The 16,782-nt window shown below is 53.1% G+C and overlaps 1 protein-coding gene across 3 annotated transcripts; it reads left to right on the top strand.

The window, feature by feature from the left end:
* The first annotated feature begins 2,126 nt into the window (after window positions 1–2,126).
* Window positions 2,127–16,497, top strand: SETD4 (SET domain containing 4). 3 transcript variants are annotated; one of them, XM_004675533.2, is made up of 11 exons: window positions 2,127–2,311; window positions 3,905–4,061; window positions 7,876–7,971; window positions 9,178–9,215; window positions 11,034–11,122; window positions 12,387–12,816; window positions 14,009–14,183; window positions 14,770–14,851; window positions 15,439–15,519; window positions 15,647–15,770; window positions 16,358–16,497. In XM_004675533.2, exons 2-11 carry the CDS (start codon window positions 3,977–3,979, stop codon window positions 16,490–16,492), a joined length of 1,335 nt encoding a protein of 444 aa, XP_004675590.2. In that variant the 5' UTR covers window positions 2,127–2,311; window positions 3,905–3,976; the 3' UTR covers window positions 16,493–16,497. The 3 variants fall into 3 exon arrangements, with proteins under 3 accessions (XP_004675590.2, XP_012590023.1, XP_012590030.1); XM_012734569.1 differs by lacking the exon at window positions 14,770–14,851 and having other exon boundaries at window positions 14,009–14,214; XM_012734576.1 differs by lacking the exons at window positions 14,770–14,851; window positions 15,647–15,770; window positions 16,358–16,497 and having other exon boundaries at window positions 15,439–15,505.
* Window positions 16,498–16,782: the final 285 nt, after the last annotated feature.

Here is a 16,782-nt window from a genome sequence, read left to right as displayed (position 1 = left end):
TTACGGAACCCGCCCGGGGAGCCGAACAGCCGACTGCGGCCTCGGCCGGCACCCCGCTCAAGGCGCGCCGGCGCGCACCTTGGGGCTCCGAGGTTTACCCGGTGACCCCCAGTATTCCGCGCAGTTCTGCTTGAATAAGTCGGACACACCGGGCATTTGTACAGACATTTTTTTTTTCTATTTTTCTTTCTTTTTTTTTTTTAAGATGCCCACCAGGGCTAAGTTGTTGTCCCCCAAACAAGTACTAACCAGGCTAGACCCAGCTTAGCGTCTAAGATCAGGCGCGATCGGGCGCCTTCAGGGTAGTCTGCTGAAGACCGAGCCTAAGTTTTTGAAGTTTCGGGATGGCCACCGGGCAGTGAACTGGGCAAGCGCTCTGGCGTGAGCCGATCTCTCCCCTAACAGAAAGCGAAGCGCTGGCTAATCCTTGGTCGGGTTTTCGAGTAAAAGCCGGTGCTGTTTACTAGATCAACAGAGGAGGCACCCCCACTAGTGGCCAGGTACTGAGAGGTGTCAGGGACACCTGCTCTCGCCCAGCGCCAGGCTGGATGCATCCTAATAGCCCCGTGTGTAAAGGGAGGAAATGGATCTTCCTGAAGTTCACAAATTAGTTCGGGGTGGGACTTTGTAAGTCCCCATCTAGAAGTCGGGAGTGTACATTATGTTCTCCCACCATGAAAGGAAAGTACCTGTGTCATCTGATCCTTGTGTTCCTGTCTTAAATGATTTTGTGCGAGAATGTGATGCTGAATGCTACAGCAACAACCTCGAGACCTGGAGGACACAAACTGAAAGCTAACTCCCAGAGATGGTGTTGTGAAAAGTGAGAAAGCTCCCTCATCCTTGCTGACGTGATTGAATCATGGATCTAAACCAGGGATCATCTATTTCCAGATCCCCCTTTCAATAAATTCTCAAATTCTTATGAGACCGCCCATAACCTCCTTAAGCATTTCTCCTATTAGCAGTATCTTACTGCTAGAGTGCAGACCTCAGACCATTTAGCCAAGTTTCACGATTTACTTGGAGGGCAGTAAGATTCCTTCCAGAAAACCACATTGCACGGTCGTCTCTGGCTTATGACAAATTCTGAGATTGTGTGCGTGTGTGTGTTTTGAAGACTTATTTATGTTTATAGAACTGGGGTACAGGCCAGAGGTGCAGGGGCGGTGAGAGGATTCACCAGAGACAGAATGGGGAGCAGAACAGGAAAATGTACTGAAAATGTACACTGCTGAGGGGAGCAGCGGGCCGGTCAGGAGAGGTCTGCTGAGCCTTGTGGGTCACCACCATGTGAGTCACCTCGGGGCGGGAATTGAACTCATGCTGAAGTGGCTTTAGCCTCTTAGAGCTGTGCTTTAACCTGCAGTGCCACCAGGGAGGGCCCAGTTTACTTGTTTTTCATGAACTTTGACAGATTTTAGCACTAGTCAGTGTTGGGAGTGACCAAGTGCAGAGATTTACTGAGGGGCTGGATAAGGGCAGTAATAAATTAAGCATTGCATCCAAGGGTGATAAGGCGGTAATAAACTGGGTTTTGCGTCCAATTAACTGGGCCTGGCATCCGGGATGGGACTAGAAGAAGGTGATATCAAACTGGGCCTTACATCAAGGGACACAGCGATGAGTCGCCCCTTTGGAATCTGAGTTTAGAATCTATATGAGACCCGTCCCCCACAGGGCTGGCAGTAGCTGAGGACCCCAGTCTAGGGGCTCCCTCTCAGCTGCTGTTCGGGAGCAATAAACTGCTTGCTCAGTCTTTCTGCCTCCCTCCTTCCTTTCTTGAGGCCGGTCACAGAAGTTGGGACAAAACAGGGGTTTTTGGTTTTGTCCCATGTTTTTCTGTTTTTTTTTTTGTCTGATGTTTTTAAGGAAGAACTGGGGTGATGGGTTTTGGGGAGGAAAACCATGGAAGGGAAGTACCCTCCTTGTACCTGAAGGACAATTTAGCACTGATGAGGTTGGCCCTCATCACTTGGCCAGGGGAGTGTTGTCGGATTCCCCGACTTTAAAGTCATTTTCCCCCAACTCCTATATAGCGGTTTTCGGAATGGGCGGGGCCGGGCGTCCCCCGCGCGTGACGACATGGCGCATGCGCAGACCGGGCGGCGAAGGCGCGCTGGAACTGGACGGCTCTTTCCGGACACTGGATGCGTGGTGGGTGGACAGGAGGCGGCCCTGGAGGCGACTGGACTCTCCCTCTGCTGCCTCACGCATTTCTTGAACTCAGCCCTGGGCCCAACTGGCGGGCACTGTACTGGGCTTCCCGTCTGCGCCTGCGCTCGGCCCGCCCGTCGCCGCCATCTTGGAGGTGAGAGACGAACTTCCGGGGCGGGGCCTGCCCAAGTGTTCGGGGAATTTAATATTTTGGTGTGAAAAGGAAAACCCAGCCCAGACCCGGGGCCTCAGCAGGCCTGGCGCCGCGTTGCGCTCGACAGAACCTCCCACCACGCGGAGGTCGTCTCTTTCGAGAGCGCTAGTCGTGGAGCGTTGCTCCGGCGCCGGGGCCGGGGCCGCGGCGCGTGAATCCCCCTGCGCGTGCGCATGCGCGGGAGTGGGCGGGGCGGGGCGGGGCGGGGCGGGGCGTTGTTTCCCGCCACCTGCAGCGAGCAGTGGAGGTTGTCGCGGGGCGCTGGCGGCCCGGCGCGGTGTCAGTGACTCACTGGGGGTAGATCAGACCGTGAATCTCCCTGTTGTCTGCTATTTTTTAGTAGTAGGTTTTAAAAACAGCTGTATGCACATATAGGCGATACGAGTCACATAATCTCTCCTATGTACTCACGTAAGGCTCAGGACAGGACACAGAGTAGTAAAAGTAGCCTCCCTCTGCCAATTTTTGAATATCCTTTCTTAAACTTGTTTTTTAAATACACATAATGCACTCCAAAAAAACCCCAAAATTTTCACTGAGTTTCAAATGTTCTGCAACTTTATTTTTTCACTTAATATATACTGGGTATTTCTGTATTTTAGCGTATAATTTTCCTATTAATGGCTGTCTGACATCCCGTTCCCTGATAGGGTTCTCTACTGTACATTTTCCCTTTTAATAGTTGCATAATACTCCAGCCTATAATATTCCTGTCATGCCGTTGTGTTTAATGGATTTTGTTTAATGGCTTTTGTTTAATGGCTTTTGTTTAATGGCTTTTGTTATGCTTCCAAAGAAGTAGCATAGAGAAACTTGAGTGGTTATTTTAGATTTCCTCACCATTTCTTTGTTTTGTCTACTTTTTGACTTTCATTTTCTCCCAAATCTGTTGCAAAGTTCTTTTTAACTGTTGATTTCAGGGTCTAGGTTCCACCAACATACATTGCTTTGGAAAAAAAAATTATTCTTGCTTAGAAGTATTGTGGTGTTGGTCGCAGGTGGGATGAGGTTGCCAGAGACAAGAGTGGGGAGCTGAACAGGGGGATCTACTGCTGAGGGCAGCAGTGGGCAAAGTAGGAGAGGTCTTCTGGGCATGTGGGTCAGCTCCCTGGCCAGGGTTCAGATTCAGGCTGCTTTTGCCATTGCTGTGGGAGGGCCAAGGGCAGCAGAGGTGATATCACTGAGATTTAACCTTGAGGTCACCAGGGAGTCCCCACGGGCAGTTTTTTTCTTTTTTAAAATCAGACTTCTCAGTGACTGTGGCTTCACAGCTTCTGTTTATTCAGAGTCTCATTGGTTCATGCATACTAGATGTTGATTAGAACTGAGATGCCAAAACACCAGGTGAAGAGGCCTCCTTACTCAGCATTTAGTAGGGCCTTAGGATAAAGCCCTTTGATCCCGAGACCATTATGAGCAGCATTTCATAGCTGCGCAGAGGGTCAGGATTGAACTCAGTGCAAATGTTTTGCCTACAGACTTAGAGCAGCAGTTTACCGAGTAACATTCGTGTGTATATTTAAACCCTCATAGGTATGAAGAACAGTGATCAGCATGCAGCTATAAACTGAGGCAATATTTCATATTGGACACCTACCTGGACACATGAGTTTTAGCATGAAGAAGGGAAGAGGAAGGACAAGCCGGATCAGAAGACGGAAACGCTGCCTGAATCCCGGCTCTGGAGGAGGTGGGTTCACGCCTTGGTGGGATGGAGTCCTTCGTGGTCAGTGCTGGCACAGGACTTTATGCAGAGGCCGTGGGCAGAGAGCATTTTTCCTCAGCAGTCTCTGTCACTGCCGTTCACCCTTTGTACCTCTGGGGGAGGGGGTGGTGCAGCCGTTTCTCGTGCTTCCACTGTGTCTTGAGGGCGGCTCCTAGGTTTCTGGTTCTGGTCCTGGTGTCTCGCTCCCAGGAGAGTCACTATGACTTCATCATTTCAAATTCAGTATGACCAGTCTGAACAAGGTGCTGTCTAGGAGTGACCTTCGCCTCCTGGGAAGTATCAGTGCCACCTCGATGAGGTGGTCACTCCACTACACTCCTAGCTGAACCCCAGCCTGTGAGCACTTTCATCCGGGACTCTTCATTCTTCTGCCTTTTGAGCCTTTTTTCCCAACTAAATTGTCAACGTTTTGCAGGTAAAGAGCACAGTGAAAGTTGCCCGAGGGAGTTCACAGTGCTGTGAGTCTAGTATTTGCTCATTGGATGTTCTCATTGATAAGTTGCTCTTACAGTAAGATCTGTTACCTAGTTTGCAAGAACATTTCTTGGGAGTCTTCTATCTTGGAGCATAGTTTTTTTTTTTTTTTAAGGATTTATTTATTTATGCTTACAGAACTGGGGTACAGGCCAGAGGTGCAGGGGGGGGGGGGGAGAATAAACAGAGACAGAGTGGGGAGCAGAACAGGCAGATGAACGAAGTACACTGCTGAGGGGAGCAGTGGGTGGGTCAGGAGAGGTCTGCTGCGCCCTGTGGGTCACCTCTGGGGTCAGGGGTCAAACTTGCACTGAGGCGGCTGCAGACAGCTTGTAGTGCTGCGTCCCAACCTGTTGTGCCACCAGGGAGGGCCCCAAAAGGATAGTTTTATTGCAGTGTCAGGGACATAAGGTGACTGTCACTTAAAGCACATGCAGTTGTCCCTCAGCAACCTGGGTTTGAACTTTGAGGGTCCACTCACACACGATATATTGGGTAAATACTTTGGAAACCTTTTGGAGGTTTGTGAATTTCTTTTTTTACATTATCTTTTCATGTTTGATGTCTTGTGTTAGTAGTATGTGTAACAGCTGCGGTATTTTGTGTCATAATGCCAATGGAGATGCAGGTTCCAACAGATAATTCATCTTGCAAACAGAAGATGGAAACTTACTGTGTTGATAAATTCTATAATAGTAATTTCAACAGTATTATTATAAAATACTATCTTCTTTAGCTTCTTAAATTTTAAGAATACAGTAGATAGTACATAAGCATACAAGCATGTTAATTGGCTGTTTATGCGATTGTTAAAGCTTCTGACTAATGGCAGACTGTTAGCTTTTGGGGAGTCAAAAGTGCTGTGTGGATCTTGGACCTTGCAGGGTGCTCAGTCGTTCAAGGGTCAGCTGCAATTTGATTCTGACTTCGGGATTCACACTGGAGACTCATCACAGTCAAGATAATCTAGCCAGCACCCCAGGAGCATCCTGGTTTCCCCTTGTAACCTCTCCTGCTCCTCTGAATCGCCCCCTCTGTCACCCCAGGCGGCCGCTGGCCTGCCTTCTGTCACGGTTGTTTGCATTTTAGTTTTCTGTGCTCACAGACTGTGCATTCTTTCTTTTCTCTGGCTCCTTTTCCTCAGCACAGTGACCGGTGCTGGTCTGTTGGGTGTGTCAGTGGCGCCCCTTTCATCCCTTTGATCGCTGACTGTATTCCGGACTCGTCTATTTTGTGGACGGACATGCGGTTGCTTTCGGTTTTTGTCTATTACGATAGAGCGCCTGTGAGCGTTCGCTAGCGGGGCCTCTCCAGGACTAGCGTGACTGCATCAGGTGGGACATGGGAGTTTCTTTGAAAGTAAGTGCCAAACTTCAAAGCGGTGGTGTGCCAGCACATCCCAGGGGCAGCTCCAAGCGATTGCGCCCGGGCCTATCACACTTGTTATCGCTGCTCCTGCGCTGCTATCTTAAAGGGTGTGAGTGCTGTCTTTCTGTGGTTTGCATTTGTATTTCCCTCTCTCCTGCAGCCAGCAGCTTGTCGGGAACCAGCCCCTAATGTCAGGTTGTTAGAGAGGCTATCACGGGCAGAGTCTCAAGGTGGGAACGACGTCGGCGAGGCGATATTCTAAAAATTGGAGAGTGGGAGCGAGGAAGACACGGGAAGCAGAGTTGGATGCAAATCTTCCTGCTCTGCCTTCAGCAGAGGTTTATTTTATACATTAGGAGTAAGTAGGATGATATCAGCACAGGAACTGGATTGAGAGATTATAATCATCTTTGTTTTTCCTAAGAACAGTTTGGGGTTGTTTTGACCCTTGCTTGAGATTACAACATTCTAAAATCAATCAAAGTAAAAAACAGGTACATAGTGCACAAAATCTATGATTAATATTACTATAGTGGAGATCAACTAAGAAGTCCCTTACACCTTATCTACTATTTAATGGGTTTGTTTTTCTGCCTTAATCATCCTGGGAGACAGAAGAGGAAATTCCTTGCTAATCAAATCTCTGCATAGGAGACATAGGTGGGTTTCTTTATCTAGAGACTACATAGCAGAATCCTGAAAAAACTAGCCAGAAGACTTTTGTGGATTCCTTTATGGTGTAGTAGGTGGAAAACTTGATTAGTTTAAAAAACAAGCAAACTGGATGAATTTCCACATCTAAAGGCCAAACAATAGGAAGTTTGAGTAATTCTTTAAAAAGCTGAATAGAAGGCTAGGTGAGATAATAGAATGATAAGATTTGGGTTATCCTCCATCCGGCAGTGAGAGAGACTTTGCAAAAACAGCCCTTTTGCTTTTATTTATCAGTCAGTAGTCAAGTCACTTGATTTCAGGGGAATTTTTTCACCCTGGTGCAGTGCTTGCTTGTCAAGGCAGACAGGCCTTGTGCGGCTGAGGCAATCCAATTGTAAGCTGAAAGTTGCTCAGAATATTTTGATATTATGATTATACAAAAAAGGGAGGTCAGAACATGAGTAAGCGTGGAAAGTCTGATTTTTCAGAGCAATTCCCCTCTATCCGAACCGTGTCTGACGACAGAGGTTGCATAGCTCGTGTCAGCAGCTCCTGTGCTACTTTGTGTCCATGGACAGAGTGTTCTAGGGACAGCCCTGAAGCAGAGTCATATGTTGGTTTGCTTGTGGCCGGCCGCTTGCCCTGAGCATGATGCCCTCAGGGTTAGCCACGCAGCATGTCCAGAACTTCTCCGTAGAAACACGGAGTTTTATTGTGTGTCCATTTATTGAGACAACACATTTTTTAAAAAAGATTTGTTTATTTATGCATAGGCCAGAGGTGTGGGGTAAGAGGACTCCCTAGAGCGGGGAGCAGAACAGGCAGATGGACCGAAATCCACTGGAGGGAACAGCAGGGAGACAGGAGTGGTCTGCAGGGCCCCGTGGGTCCCTCCCTGGCCGGGGGTCGGGCTCGTGCTGCAGTGGCTGTGGATGGCTTCACAGCGCTGAGACTCACCCCAGGCCCCACTGGGAGGCCTTTCGGCTCCTTAGCCTTGAAGGTGTCAGCTGTAGATCTCTCGTTGGCTTTTCTCCATCAGGTGTTGGCAGTTGCTGCTGTCCTTGCTCGCCGAGAGGCCTGGTCAGGAACGAATGTTGGTTCTTACCTTCAGTTGCGCTTTCCCTGTACCTTTCCGATAATCCTGTGGCTTTTCTCCCTTTGCTGACGATACATGCGCTTGCCTTGAAATGTATTTGTGGGATATGACAGAATTTCACCAGAGATTTTTGTTAATGGTGACTGATTGCATTAGTGATTTTAATTATTGTATTTTGTGGCCTAGTGACCGAGAGCCACAAGCCGGAATTTGTAGCGCTGAAGAAGTGGTTGAGAGATAGGAAGTTTGAAGACACAAACTTAATTCCGGCTCATTTTCCAGGTGAGGTCTGGCCTCCAGGTGTCGTGGCCGTCTCCCGTGGGCGGCGCGGGCTCAGGTGGGGGCCCCGCTGCTGCTTCTCGCCGGTGGGCTGTGACCTCCCGGGCGCCCCGCTTCCTGCCTGGTCACTGTGGTATTTTTATGACTTTACTTTGTTCTAAAAGATGGTTGAAGTGGCTTGTGGGGAGAAATTCCAAAATGGTGAAATAAAATTAAAATGAAAAACTGGAAATGGGAAGAGAAAACTCAGACGAAGGCTGGGGTGATGAGAGTAGACAAAAGACGTGATTATAAAACTTTCAGGCCTGAAATTCGACCGCCTTTGCAGCGGCCCAGACTGCGGCCGGGGTCTGTTACCAGGGCCTTCGCTTTCTGTAAGGAAGCCACACTTTTACCAGCAGAAGCGCGGGTATTCCTGGCACTTAGACCTGGGGGCGGTGTCTCCTCCCCTGCAGGAGGGGTATATTTGCCCACAGCGCAGGGGAGCCAGAGCCATCTTGTGAGAGGGGCAGGGTGGCGCCCCACAGCCCCCGAGGGGCTTGCTCTGCAGTGTGAGGATCCAGGAGCCCTGAGGAGGCCTCAGCAGACGGCGCTCCCTGGTCAGCTTTGCGCGGTGCTCCCCAGGTGTGTCGGGAGCACTCTGCACCCACAGCTTCGCCAGGCCCCTGACCCAAGTGGGTTAGTGTTCTCTTCCGGAAGCTGAGAAGCTGCTTTGTGGCTTAACACCTTCTTCCTGAAAAGTGAGGCACTTGTTTGGGGAGTTTGGCTCAGTATTTTCTTCGTGAGCATTCCCAGAAATGGAGGTGCTGGCTTTGGGCCCGTGCCTGTATACACAGCCCCAGTTCAGCACAGAAGTGGGCTGGAGGCAACCTGGGGAGGACTGGGGTGCTTTTCAAAGAGGATTAGGGTCCTCCAGGGCCTCACAGGCCAGGCCCTGACATGTTAGCAGACGGGACATTCCCGTCACGTCTGCCTGGCTCTGTAGCTGGCTGGCGGCTTAACTGCCCTCTGCCTGCAGCAGCAGGCCGTGGGTAATAAAAGCCTGTGCTCTGGGGAGGCCCTGCAGCCCACGTCCCTCTGGGGTTGGGAACCCCGAGTCCCTAGCCTCAGCCTCGCGTGACTTTGAAGTTACATCTTTTGTTCACAACGGTGTCTCCTGGGACCTCAAAGTGACAGCATGACTTATCCCTTTTCCGTCTGTGTCCGCAGGTACAGGCCGAGGGCTGATGACCAAAACCTCGCTGCAGGTGGGTATTTCTCTGTCCTCAGACCCACTGTCTGTTTCGTAACTTTTTCCTAGTGGTTCAGAACAAGTAAACTGAAAATATTCCAGACAAGAGGCATTTCTTCTTTACCTACTAGGAACATTCTGTCAAACTAGGAACATTCTGTCCATTTGGGTTCGGATTAAGTTTGCTGCATCTGAGACAGCCCCCAGCCAGCCCCCTCTACAGTGGTTTACTCTGAGGCCACCGGCTGCTCCCAGTGCCTTCGCCTCAGCGGCAGTGGGCTGCTCGGGGAGGGGGAATCCCGCCCACACTCACCTGCCAGTGGCCAGCCCTGCCCAGCTGTGAGGGAGGAGGCGCCGGCTGCCAGCTGCTGTTGGCGGAGGAGAGAGACTTGCGGCGAGGACGCAGCCATCTCACAGAGAAAATTTTGTAAATCAGACCACGTTTCTCATGAGCCACGTGGGCGCCTGGCCACACGAGAGGCGGTTCTCAGGCAGCAGTGCCCGGAGAGGCCGAGGGAGCCCGGGCTCCCCACTCCCCGGCTTCGGAGGGGATGAGAAGGGAGATGATGACCAAGGTGTCCTTGAAGGTGCTTTGCTCATTGAAATGCTGCTTTAAGGACGGTTAATGTAAATGTGTTATTTCTTTTATAAACCATTCCTGCCATTTAGTTTTAATTATTTTTACTTACAGTTAAGTCCTGAGTTTATTTGAAACCCAGCTGTGTCACCTATGTTTGACCTAAGGAATAGTACCTATTGTGGAACGGTTCTCTCACGTTAATTGTTTTTTATTTAAAAATGCCTAACGTGATAAAGTGCACACCACATGAAACCCACCATAACATGCCATTGGCCGTCTGGGCCGCTTTTAAGTGCAGCAGCATCGAGTACACGCACACGTCTGCAGGGGTGGAGAGATGGGCTTCTGAGGGGTGGAGAGATGGGCTTTATTCTGCAGCATCTGGGGAGGCCGCCGGTAGCTTTGTTCAGGTCGTGAGCTGGCGCAGTTCTCACGCGCTCCCCCCCAGGCCTTTTCTGCTGAACGAGGACGCGGCACTTACCCAGAGACGCACAGATCCGACGTGCCCGTTTGGGTGAATTTTGGTGATGGGGAGATTAGCCCCAATCAGGATACAGAGTTCCGTTAAGTGGCTTTTTAAAAAATCAGGAAGCCCTGGGTGTTGGATGCTGGATGTGCAGTGACATCCAGCTTTGGGGCGAGGAGACCGGAAGTGGAGCCCGGAAGATCCTGACTGCGATTCCAACCAGTTTCTGGATGCCCGTCTAAAGCAAGCAGGGCCGCTCCTATCTTTTGTGTCTGGCATCTGTGGCTTGCATCTGGGTTTTTTCCCTATTGTTTCTGTCTCTGTGGAAGGAGCAGAAAACTCTGCTTCTGCAGGCCGTGAATTGAGACTCTGGTGTTGGGGGGTACCCTCTCTGAGCTGGTTGACCTGGGCTGCATGGGTCTGGGGTCATCCCTAGCCACTTAGGTCTTGCTGGATGGACTTTGGGGGCTGCTTTCTGCCTGTTCCCATAGGCAGCCCTATTTCCTGCCATCAGGCAGTAGGGGTTGAGTTCTTAGAACGTCTCCGTATTCCTTGCCGCGGCAAGGCTGACTGGGCGCGTGATGAACCTTCTGTTCCAGTTGGGGTTGTGCACAGCCTGGGGTCTTGCTGCTCCAGAGCTTGGGGCCAGCCGCTGGCGACTCCTGGGTGCGCCATGGTCAGGTCATCATTGGGTCTCAGCTGATGGCGGTGGGCAGTGGCCATTAGAGCACCCACGCGCTCGGGCTTTCCAGAGGATGCGCTGCTGAAGTCTGCTCTTCTTTGGGAAGGAGGGGCAGATGGTGATTTCGTTGCCTGAGAGCTGCCTGCTTACCACGGACACGGTGATGAGAAGCTCCATAGGGGCCCACCTCGCCAAGTAAGTGACCGTCCGCCCCCTGTGGGGGGCAGCTCCCTGTTCAAGTCCAGCTCCTCCCAAGACCTAGTCAGCGGGCCGGCCACTCTGCTTTCGTAGCTAATAAACATCTGAAACAATTTGAAAAATTCGCTCTGTTCTGTGACGCTTATTCTTCTTTTATTGACACTGCATTTTGAAGGCTTTGAAGAGGCCATTGGGGGTGTTGACCTGAATCCGGATGTCGGTACTAGAAAATGCAGGCTGTGGGTACCCCGTGTGGCTGCTGAGACCTGGACTCAGTAGCCCGAGCCCTGCCTTGGAGGGCTCCACGGATGCTAGTTACTCCTATTTTTTACCTGTTTACTTTCTTGAATTCTGTAACTATGAAGAGCTGTTGACATCCCTTGAAAGGATGAGTTTTATTTAGAAGAGAGGAGGCTGGCCCGGGATGTGTGGCTGCTTCCTGGTGATTTTATGGTCAGTCTTTGTTTTGGAAGCACTTTCTGAGGAAGAGGGAGTGGGCGTGGCAGAAGCTCTTTCTAAATTACAAGAGCTGAAAGGTGGGATTGCCTCTAACCCAGGTAAGTTCCAGGACCACTGCCCCCCTCTCTGGGCCCCGCATCTCTTTTGGCCTGAGGGCTTAGGCTCCGGGTCACATCGCCTTCTGAAACTTTGAGTGTGATGTTTGGTAATGGGATCTGGGCTTTGAGGGGTGGGTAAGTCGAGGAACAGAAGCTCTAGAACCATAACAGGGACATAGTGGACAGCCACCAAGTTGGCACCCCCGCGTGTGGCTGCAACTCCTGGAAATGTGACTTGCCTGTCTGAGGACTTGCGATGGAAAGTTTTAGACAGTTCAGTGGTAATAGCTGTAGGCTCCCGGTGGTTCCTGTTCAGGTGGGCAGGTTCAGGCTTGTTGCACCCACTCTTTGCTCACCTAATTCCAGATCCTTATTCAAGTGAAATAAGCAGACTGTGGATTTCCAGCAGAGCTCTCAAAACAGAGAGCAAAGGTTTCTTACAAAAGGGCATCTCTCCCACGCAGCAGAGCATGGCCTAGTGAGTGGACGCTTGTCACTCATGAGGGGGTGATTCACTCGGGGTGCTTGTCTCAGGGTGCACCCTGGAGGGGAGCATCAAGCAAGGAGGACGCTCTGGGGGTGCCCTAAGTGAACGTGGAGCCAGGGCTTGCTCGGCCACTGCTCTGGGGTGGGGACGTCGGCCTTTTGCCTCCTCCGTGTTTTGTGTGAGGCTAATTCCTTTTATCTGACTTTGCTCCTTAAAGGTGGCAGCCGCCTCCATCTCCTCTCCTGGCTCTGTGCACCTTTTTAGTTGCAGAAAGGCACGCTGGGGCCCGCTCCCTCTGGAAGCCTTACCTGGACGTTTTGCCAAAGGCCTACACCTGCCCGGTGTGCTGGGAGCCGGAAGCGGTGGCCCTTCTTCCCGCGCCTCTGAGAGCCCAGGCGGAAGAGCAGCGAGCCCGCGTGTGGCGGCTCTTTACTTCCTCCAGACGCCTGTTCTCTTCGCTGCAGCCCCTGTTTGCAGAGGCGGTGGAAAGCATCTTCAGCTACCGCGCCCTGCGGTGGGCCTGGTGCACGGTCAACACGCGAGCCGTGTACATGACGCACAGGCAGAGGCCCGGCTGTTCGGCAGAGCCAGACACCTGCGCGCTCGCCCCGTACCTGGATCTGCTGAACCACAGCCCGCACGCGCAGGTGAGCGGTCGCCAAGGGGATACCTGGCCTGGGGAAGGACGCCAACGTGCAGAAGGTGTGGCCCTGCGGTGTGGCCCTGCGCGGTGCGCTGAGTCCCGGGCGGCCGCGGCTTGCGTGAGCCCGCCGGCCTCAGGCGGTGTGCGCCCGCCGCTCTTCCCTTCCTTGTTTTCCCACTCCGCATCCTTTGCCTTTTCCCCTTTCCTGCTTCGGGGCCTGCAGGCCCAGGGCTGTGTGCCCCGAAGGCCTGCAGCAGCCCTGCCCCCAGCTGGGAGCAGCGCGAGTCCCGCCGTTCAGCCGTTCAGCCGGTGGGCACTGTGCGGCAGGCGGCCGGCCGGGGCTCCCGCTCCTGCTCTGGGGAGCCCCGGGTCTTCCCAGCCTCTCTCCCTGTGGCTCCGTGGGGGACGGTGGTTCCTGGGGACGATGCTGGGGCAAAGCCCTGGCTTTGGGGGTGAAGGGAGCCCGTGTGTGGGTGCTCCTGTCACTTTGAGGCACCGGGGAGGCACACGGGTGGGGATCTGCGCTGGTGCTCACGGCTGCCCCGGGGCCCGCTGAGAAGGCGCCTGGTTACAGGCCTGGTTTCTGCGGGGCAGTGAGGGGTGTGCGAGGGCAGGCGGTGTTGACGCCCCTCCCGGGCAGCCCCTCGCCTGCCTCTCGCCTGCTCATCGGGTAGCGCAGGGTCGAGCAAGGTGAGGCAGAGGGGGCCCAGGGGAGCCGCTGCTTCTGTGGCTGGCGGCGATGAGAGGAGCCTGCTGGACACATGTCCTGGGGCTGACCGTGGCTGGCTTTATTACTGGACTCTGGGTGCACTTATGCACCAACCAGCGGTTATACGGAGCAGTCCAGGGGCACCAGTGACCCCAGCCCATGTGTCCACGCCCCAGGTGCCCATCAGTGCCCCCGTCCTCAGCCTAGCAGCTTTCACTCTGTGCCAGCCAGAGGTCCCGCCCGGTTACTACAAACCTGCCTCTCACGGCCTGTGGGGTGCCCTGTGAGGCCTGCTGTGGCCCCCGTGCGCACACAGGACCTGCCCTACCGCCACCCCGCTCACTCCCTTGGGGCGCAGTAGCGCCCCTGTAGCCCTGCGGACTCCCTGACTCCTTGGTGGGCGGAGCAGGTGCGGCTGTGGCTGAAGGCGGCCCTGGCCCTCTGCACCGTTGTCCTTAAAAACACCTTTCACCATTTTCCTTTCTAGGTCAAAGCGGCGTTTAACGAGGAAACGCGCCGCTATGAAGTCAGGACGGGCGCCCGCTGGGGGCGGCATGCGCAGGTCTTCATCTGCTACGGCCCCCACGACAGCCAGCGGCTGCTCCTGGAGTACGGCTTTGTCTGCAGCCCCAACCCTCACGCCTGCGTCTATGTCACGGAAGGTGGGGCCGTCTGTCCCGACCACCGAGGGGGGTGAGTCGGGTGGGCTTAGGCGAGGGCTGAACTCGGCCACTGCTGTGTCTCCTGCCGGATAGAAGTGAAAGCATCGGAATGTAAAGAACTTCCAAATTTGGAAATCCGTCCTCATCCTGCTCTCCAAATAGCTTTAATAATTTTTGCGTATTCCCTTTCAGTTGTCGGTGATTTTTTTTTTAATGATGGCAGTCACTGATATCTGGGCGCTTGTGAATTCTGCCTTTTAAGACTTGTGAACACTGTCACTGGAGAGTCTGTGCTTTTGGGGGGCTGCTTCCAGCGCCCTGCTTCTGTCTTAGCTTCTGACTTAGCTGTCGGTTTGCTGAAAGTGCGCATAGCTGAGGTCGCGGAAGTTTCGCCTCAGGTCTTGAGAGTGCTTGTGGCTTTTCAAGGGCCAAGTAATGATTCACTGAATTGGAGTCAAAGAATAGACTTTTTGGGTATGAATTGGGTAAAACCATTGACGTGTCTAGATGCCTAATGGGAAGGAAAGTCGAGGAGCAAAGGTTCGCACTGTCAGAAGGCACCTGAATCTGTTTTTCCTGTGTGTAGATGTCCTTCGTAGGTATCTTCCGTCAAAAGAGAAACAGATGAGCAAAAAGCTTTCCATTGTAAAGGATCATGACCTTGTAGAGTAAGTCCCCCATTCCTTCGGGAAAGTTCGATGAACGACTACGGGGCTGCTTCTGTGCCCCCCACCTCTGGCCGAACCACCTGAGGCCAGGTGGCTCCTCACCAGCGCTTCCTGTGCGTGCACTCGTGGTTGGTGGTAGAGGGGAGATGCTCTGCAAGAAACGACGCGGGGACCTGGCGAGAGCTAAACCCTGGGCCCCGTGAGCGTGGGTGAGCTGGGGTGAGCGTGTCTGACTGGTTGGGCAGTCGGTGCCCTCAGCCGCCAGTCAGGGGTGCAGCCTCGGGGCTCGGCGCTTCCCCACTAGGTGGGAGCAGGAGGCTCAGGCCCTGCGATTGACCTCGGTGGCTGCGTTTGGCTGCAGAGGGCGGTGTCTGGCGGGTCCCTTGTTGGAGCCTCAGGACGGCTGGAGTCTTCTGTCTCCTCTCGCCCCGAGCTCGGACCCGTGTCCCAGTTCAGACTTAGTTTTCTCTGGTTCCTTTGACGAAGGTCCCAGGCGCCATAAGGTTTAGCAGCCCTGTGATGTGCGCTCGGCTGCGTCGGGCACGCCCCCACGGGCCGCCGGGCCCCTGCTTGTCTTCCCCCTGTAGAAACCTGACCTTCGGCCGGGAGGGCCCGTCCTGGAGGCTGCTCACCGCTCTGAAGCTGCTGTGTCTGGAGCCCGGAGAAATGTAAGTTCTGCGCGGGGGTGTCGGCAGGAACGCCAGTGAGGGGAGAGCACGGGACCGCGGCGGCTGCAGCCACGGCCTTTGCGTTCGCGAGCCTGCTGAAGTGATCTCACTGACATTTTGTTTCTAGTACGAGCTGGAAAAAAGTGCTTCGTGGGGAGATGATCTCAGAGACAAACGAGAAGGCGAGCTTGGACGTAGCCCGGGAAATATGCCGCTGTCTTGCGGAGGAGGCTGACGCTGCCCTTGAGCAGGTGCGCTGCTAAATGTGCTGGATGCGTGTCGCTGGGGGGCTAGGCCTTATTTTGGGGCACTGCGTAGTGGACAGTGATGCAAGTGAGCGTTGAGGCAATCTTGTTTTTTTGACTTAACCATTGGTTTGTATACCGCTTGATAGGTAAAATCATTACGTGCGTTCTTAGTAATAGGTTTTAAAGTATGAGTTCCCTTTTATTTTTTAATTAGTAAGTGTTTTAGTTCAATGAGAAAGCAGGTCCTTGCCATGGAAGCATTACTGGGATTAAAGAAGTAATGGTCATGAGCCTTGAGGACACGAGGCTGAGTGAAATAAGCCGGAATACGGTGACCACCACGCGTGTGATGCTCTCGAGCAGGAAGAATCAGAAGCAGAAAGGAAGAAGAACAGATGTTCCTGGGGCCTGGGGCGGCTGGGCGTGGGCCGTGGTGGTTTCTGCTTGGCAGGTGGAGCAGTTCTGGAGGTGGGGTGGCTTGCTGTCGGGTATACGTGATGGACTCGAAGCCCCAGAGTTATGCATCTAGAGTGGCCACATGCTGGTGTGGATTTCACTCCCATAACAAGTAATTTTGAAATAATTTCCAGATTTCTTACATGAAAACTGAAGAAGGAGCTTTGGCCAGCCAACTAACTTTGGTGGAAGCGTTGTGGACCGAAGCCCTGCAGATCCTGCAGGCGTCTGCCGAGGCCCTGAACCGGCTGCCAAGAGCTTCCGCGTGACCTCGCCCGGGGGCTGGCCTCCCCGGGGGAGGGTGTGTCCCCTCGCACATTCTGAGCCTTCCGAGATGTTTTTGAACTGAGCTTTGCTTTACGTGGACTTGTGTAAGGCAGCGGGCAGTTCCTGTTGACGTCACATCCTCTGCTTTTGCTTTTCCTAAAAGCCCTGAATGCTGACGAGCATCTTGCAGGTGCTCTCAGGACATGGCAGGTTCTCTGGAGGAACAGGTCCTGGGGCTCTGGAGCGTTGTATGTGGGGTTCATCTCAGACGGAACCCCGGCTCCAGAGAGGG

Source organism: Condylura cristata, unplaced genomic scaffold (genome assembly GCF_000260355.1).
Source record: "Condylura cristata isolate star-nosed mole 26May11 unplaced genomic scaffold, ConCri1.0 scaffold00003, whole genome shotgun sequence".
Classification (NCBI taxonomy): domain Eukaryota; kingdom Metazoa; phylum Chordata; class Mammalia; order Eulipotyphla; family Talpidae; genus Condylura; species Condylura cristata.
This window is presented reverse-complemented; position numbering and strand designations above follow the sequence as displayed.

Coding starts and splice junctions, on each gene's coding strand:
- SETD4 (XM_004675533.2), top strand. CDS start 3,977: ATGAGTTTTAGCATGAAGAAGGGAAGAGGAAGGACAAGCCGGATCAGA. Junction 9,216..11,033: donor TGACCAAAACCTCGCTGCAG/GTGGGTATTTCT, acceptor TTCTTTGGGAAG/GAGGGGCAGATGGTGATTTC. Junction 15,520..15,646: donor TGTCTGGAGCCCGGAGAAAT/GTAAGTTCTGCG, acceptor TTTTGTTTCTAG/TACGAGCTGGAAAAAAGTGC.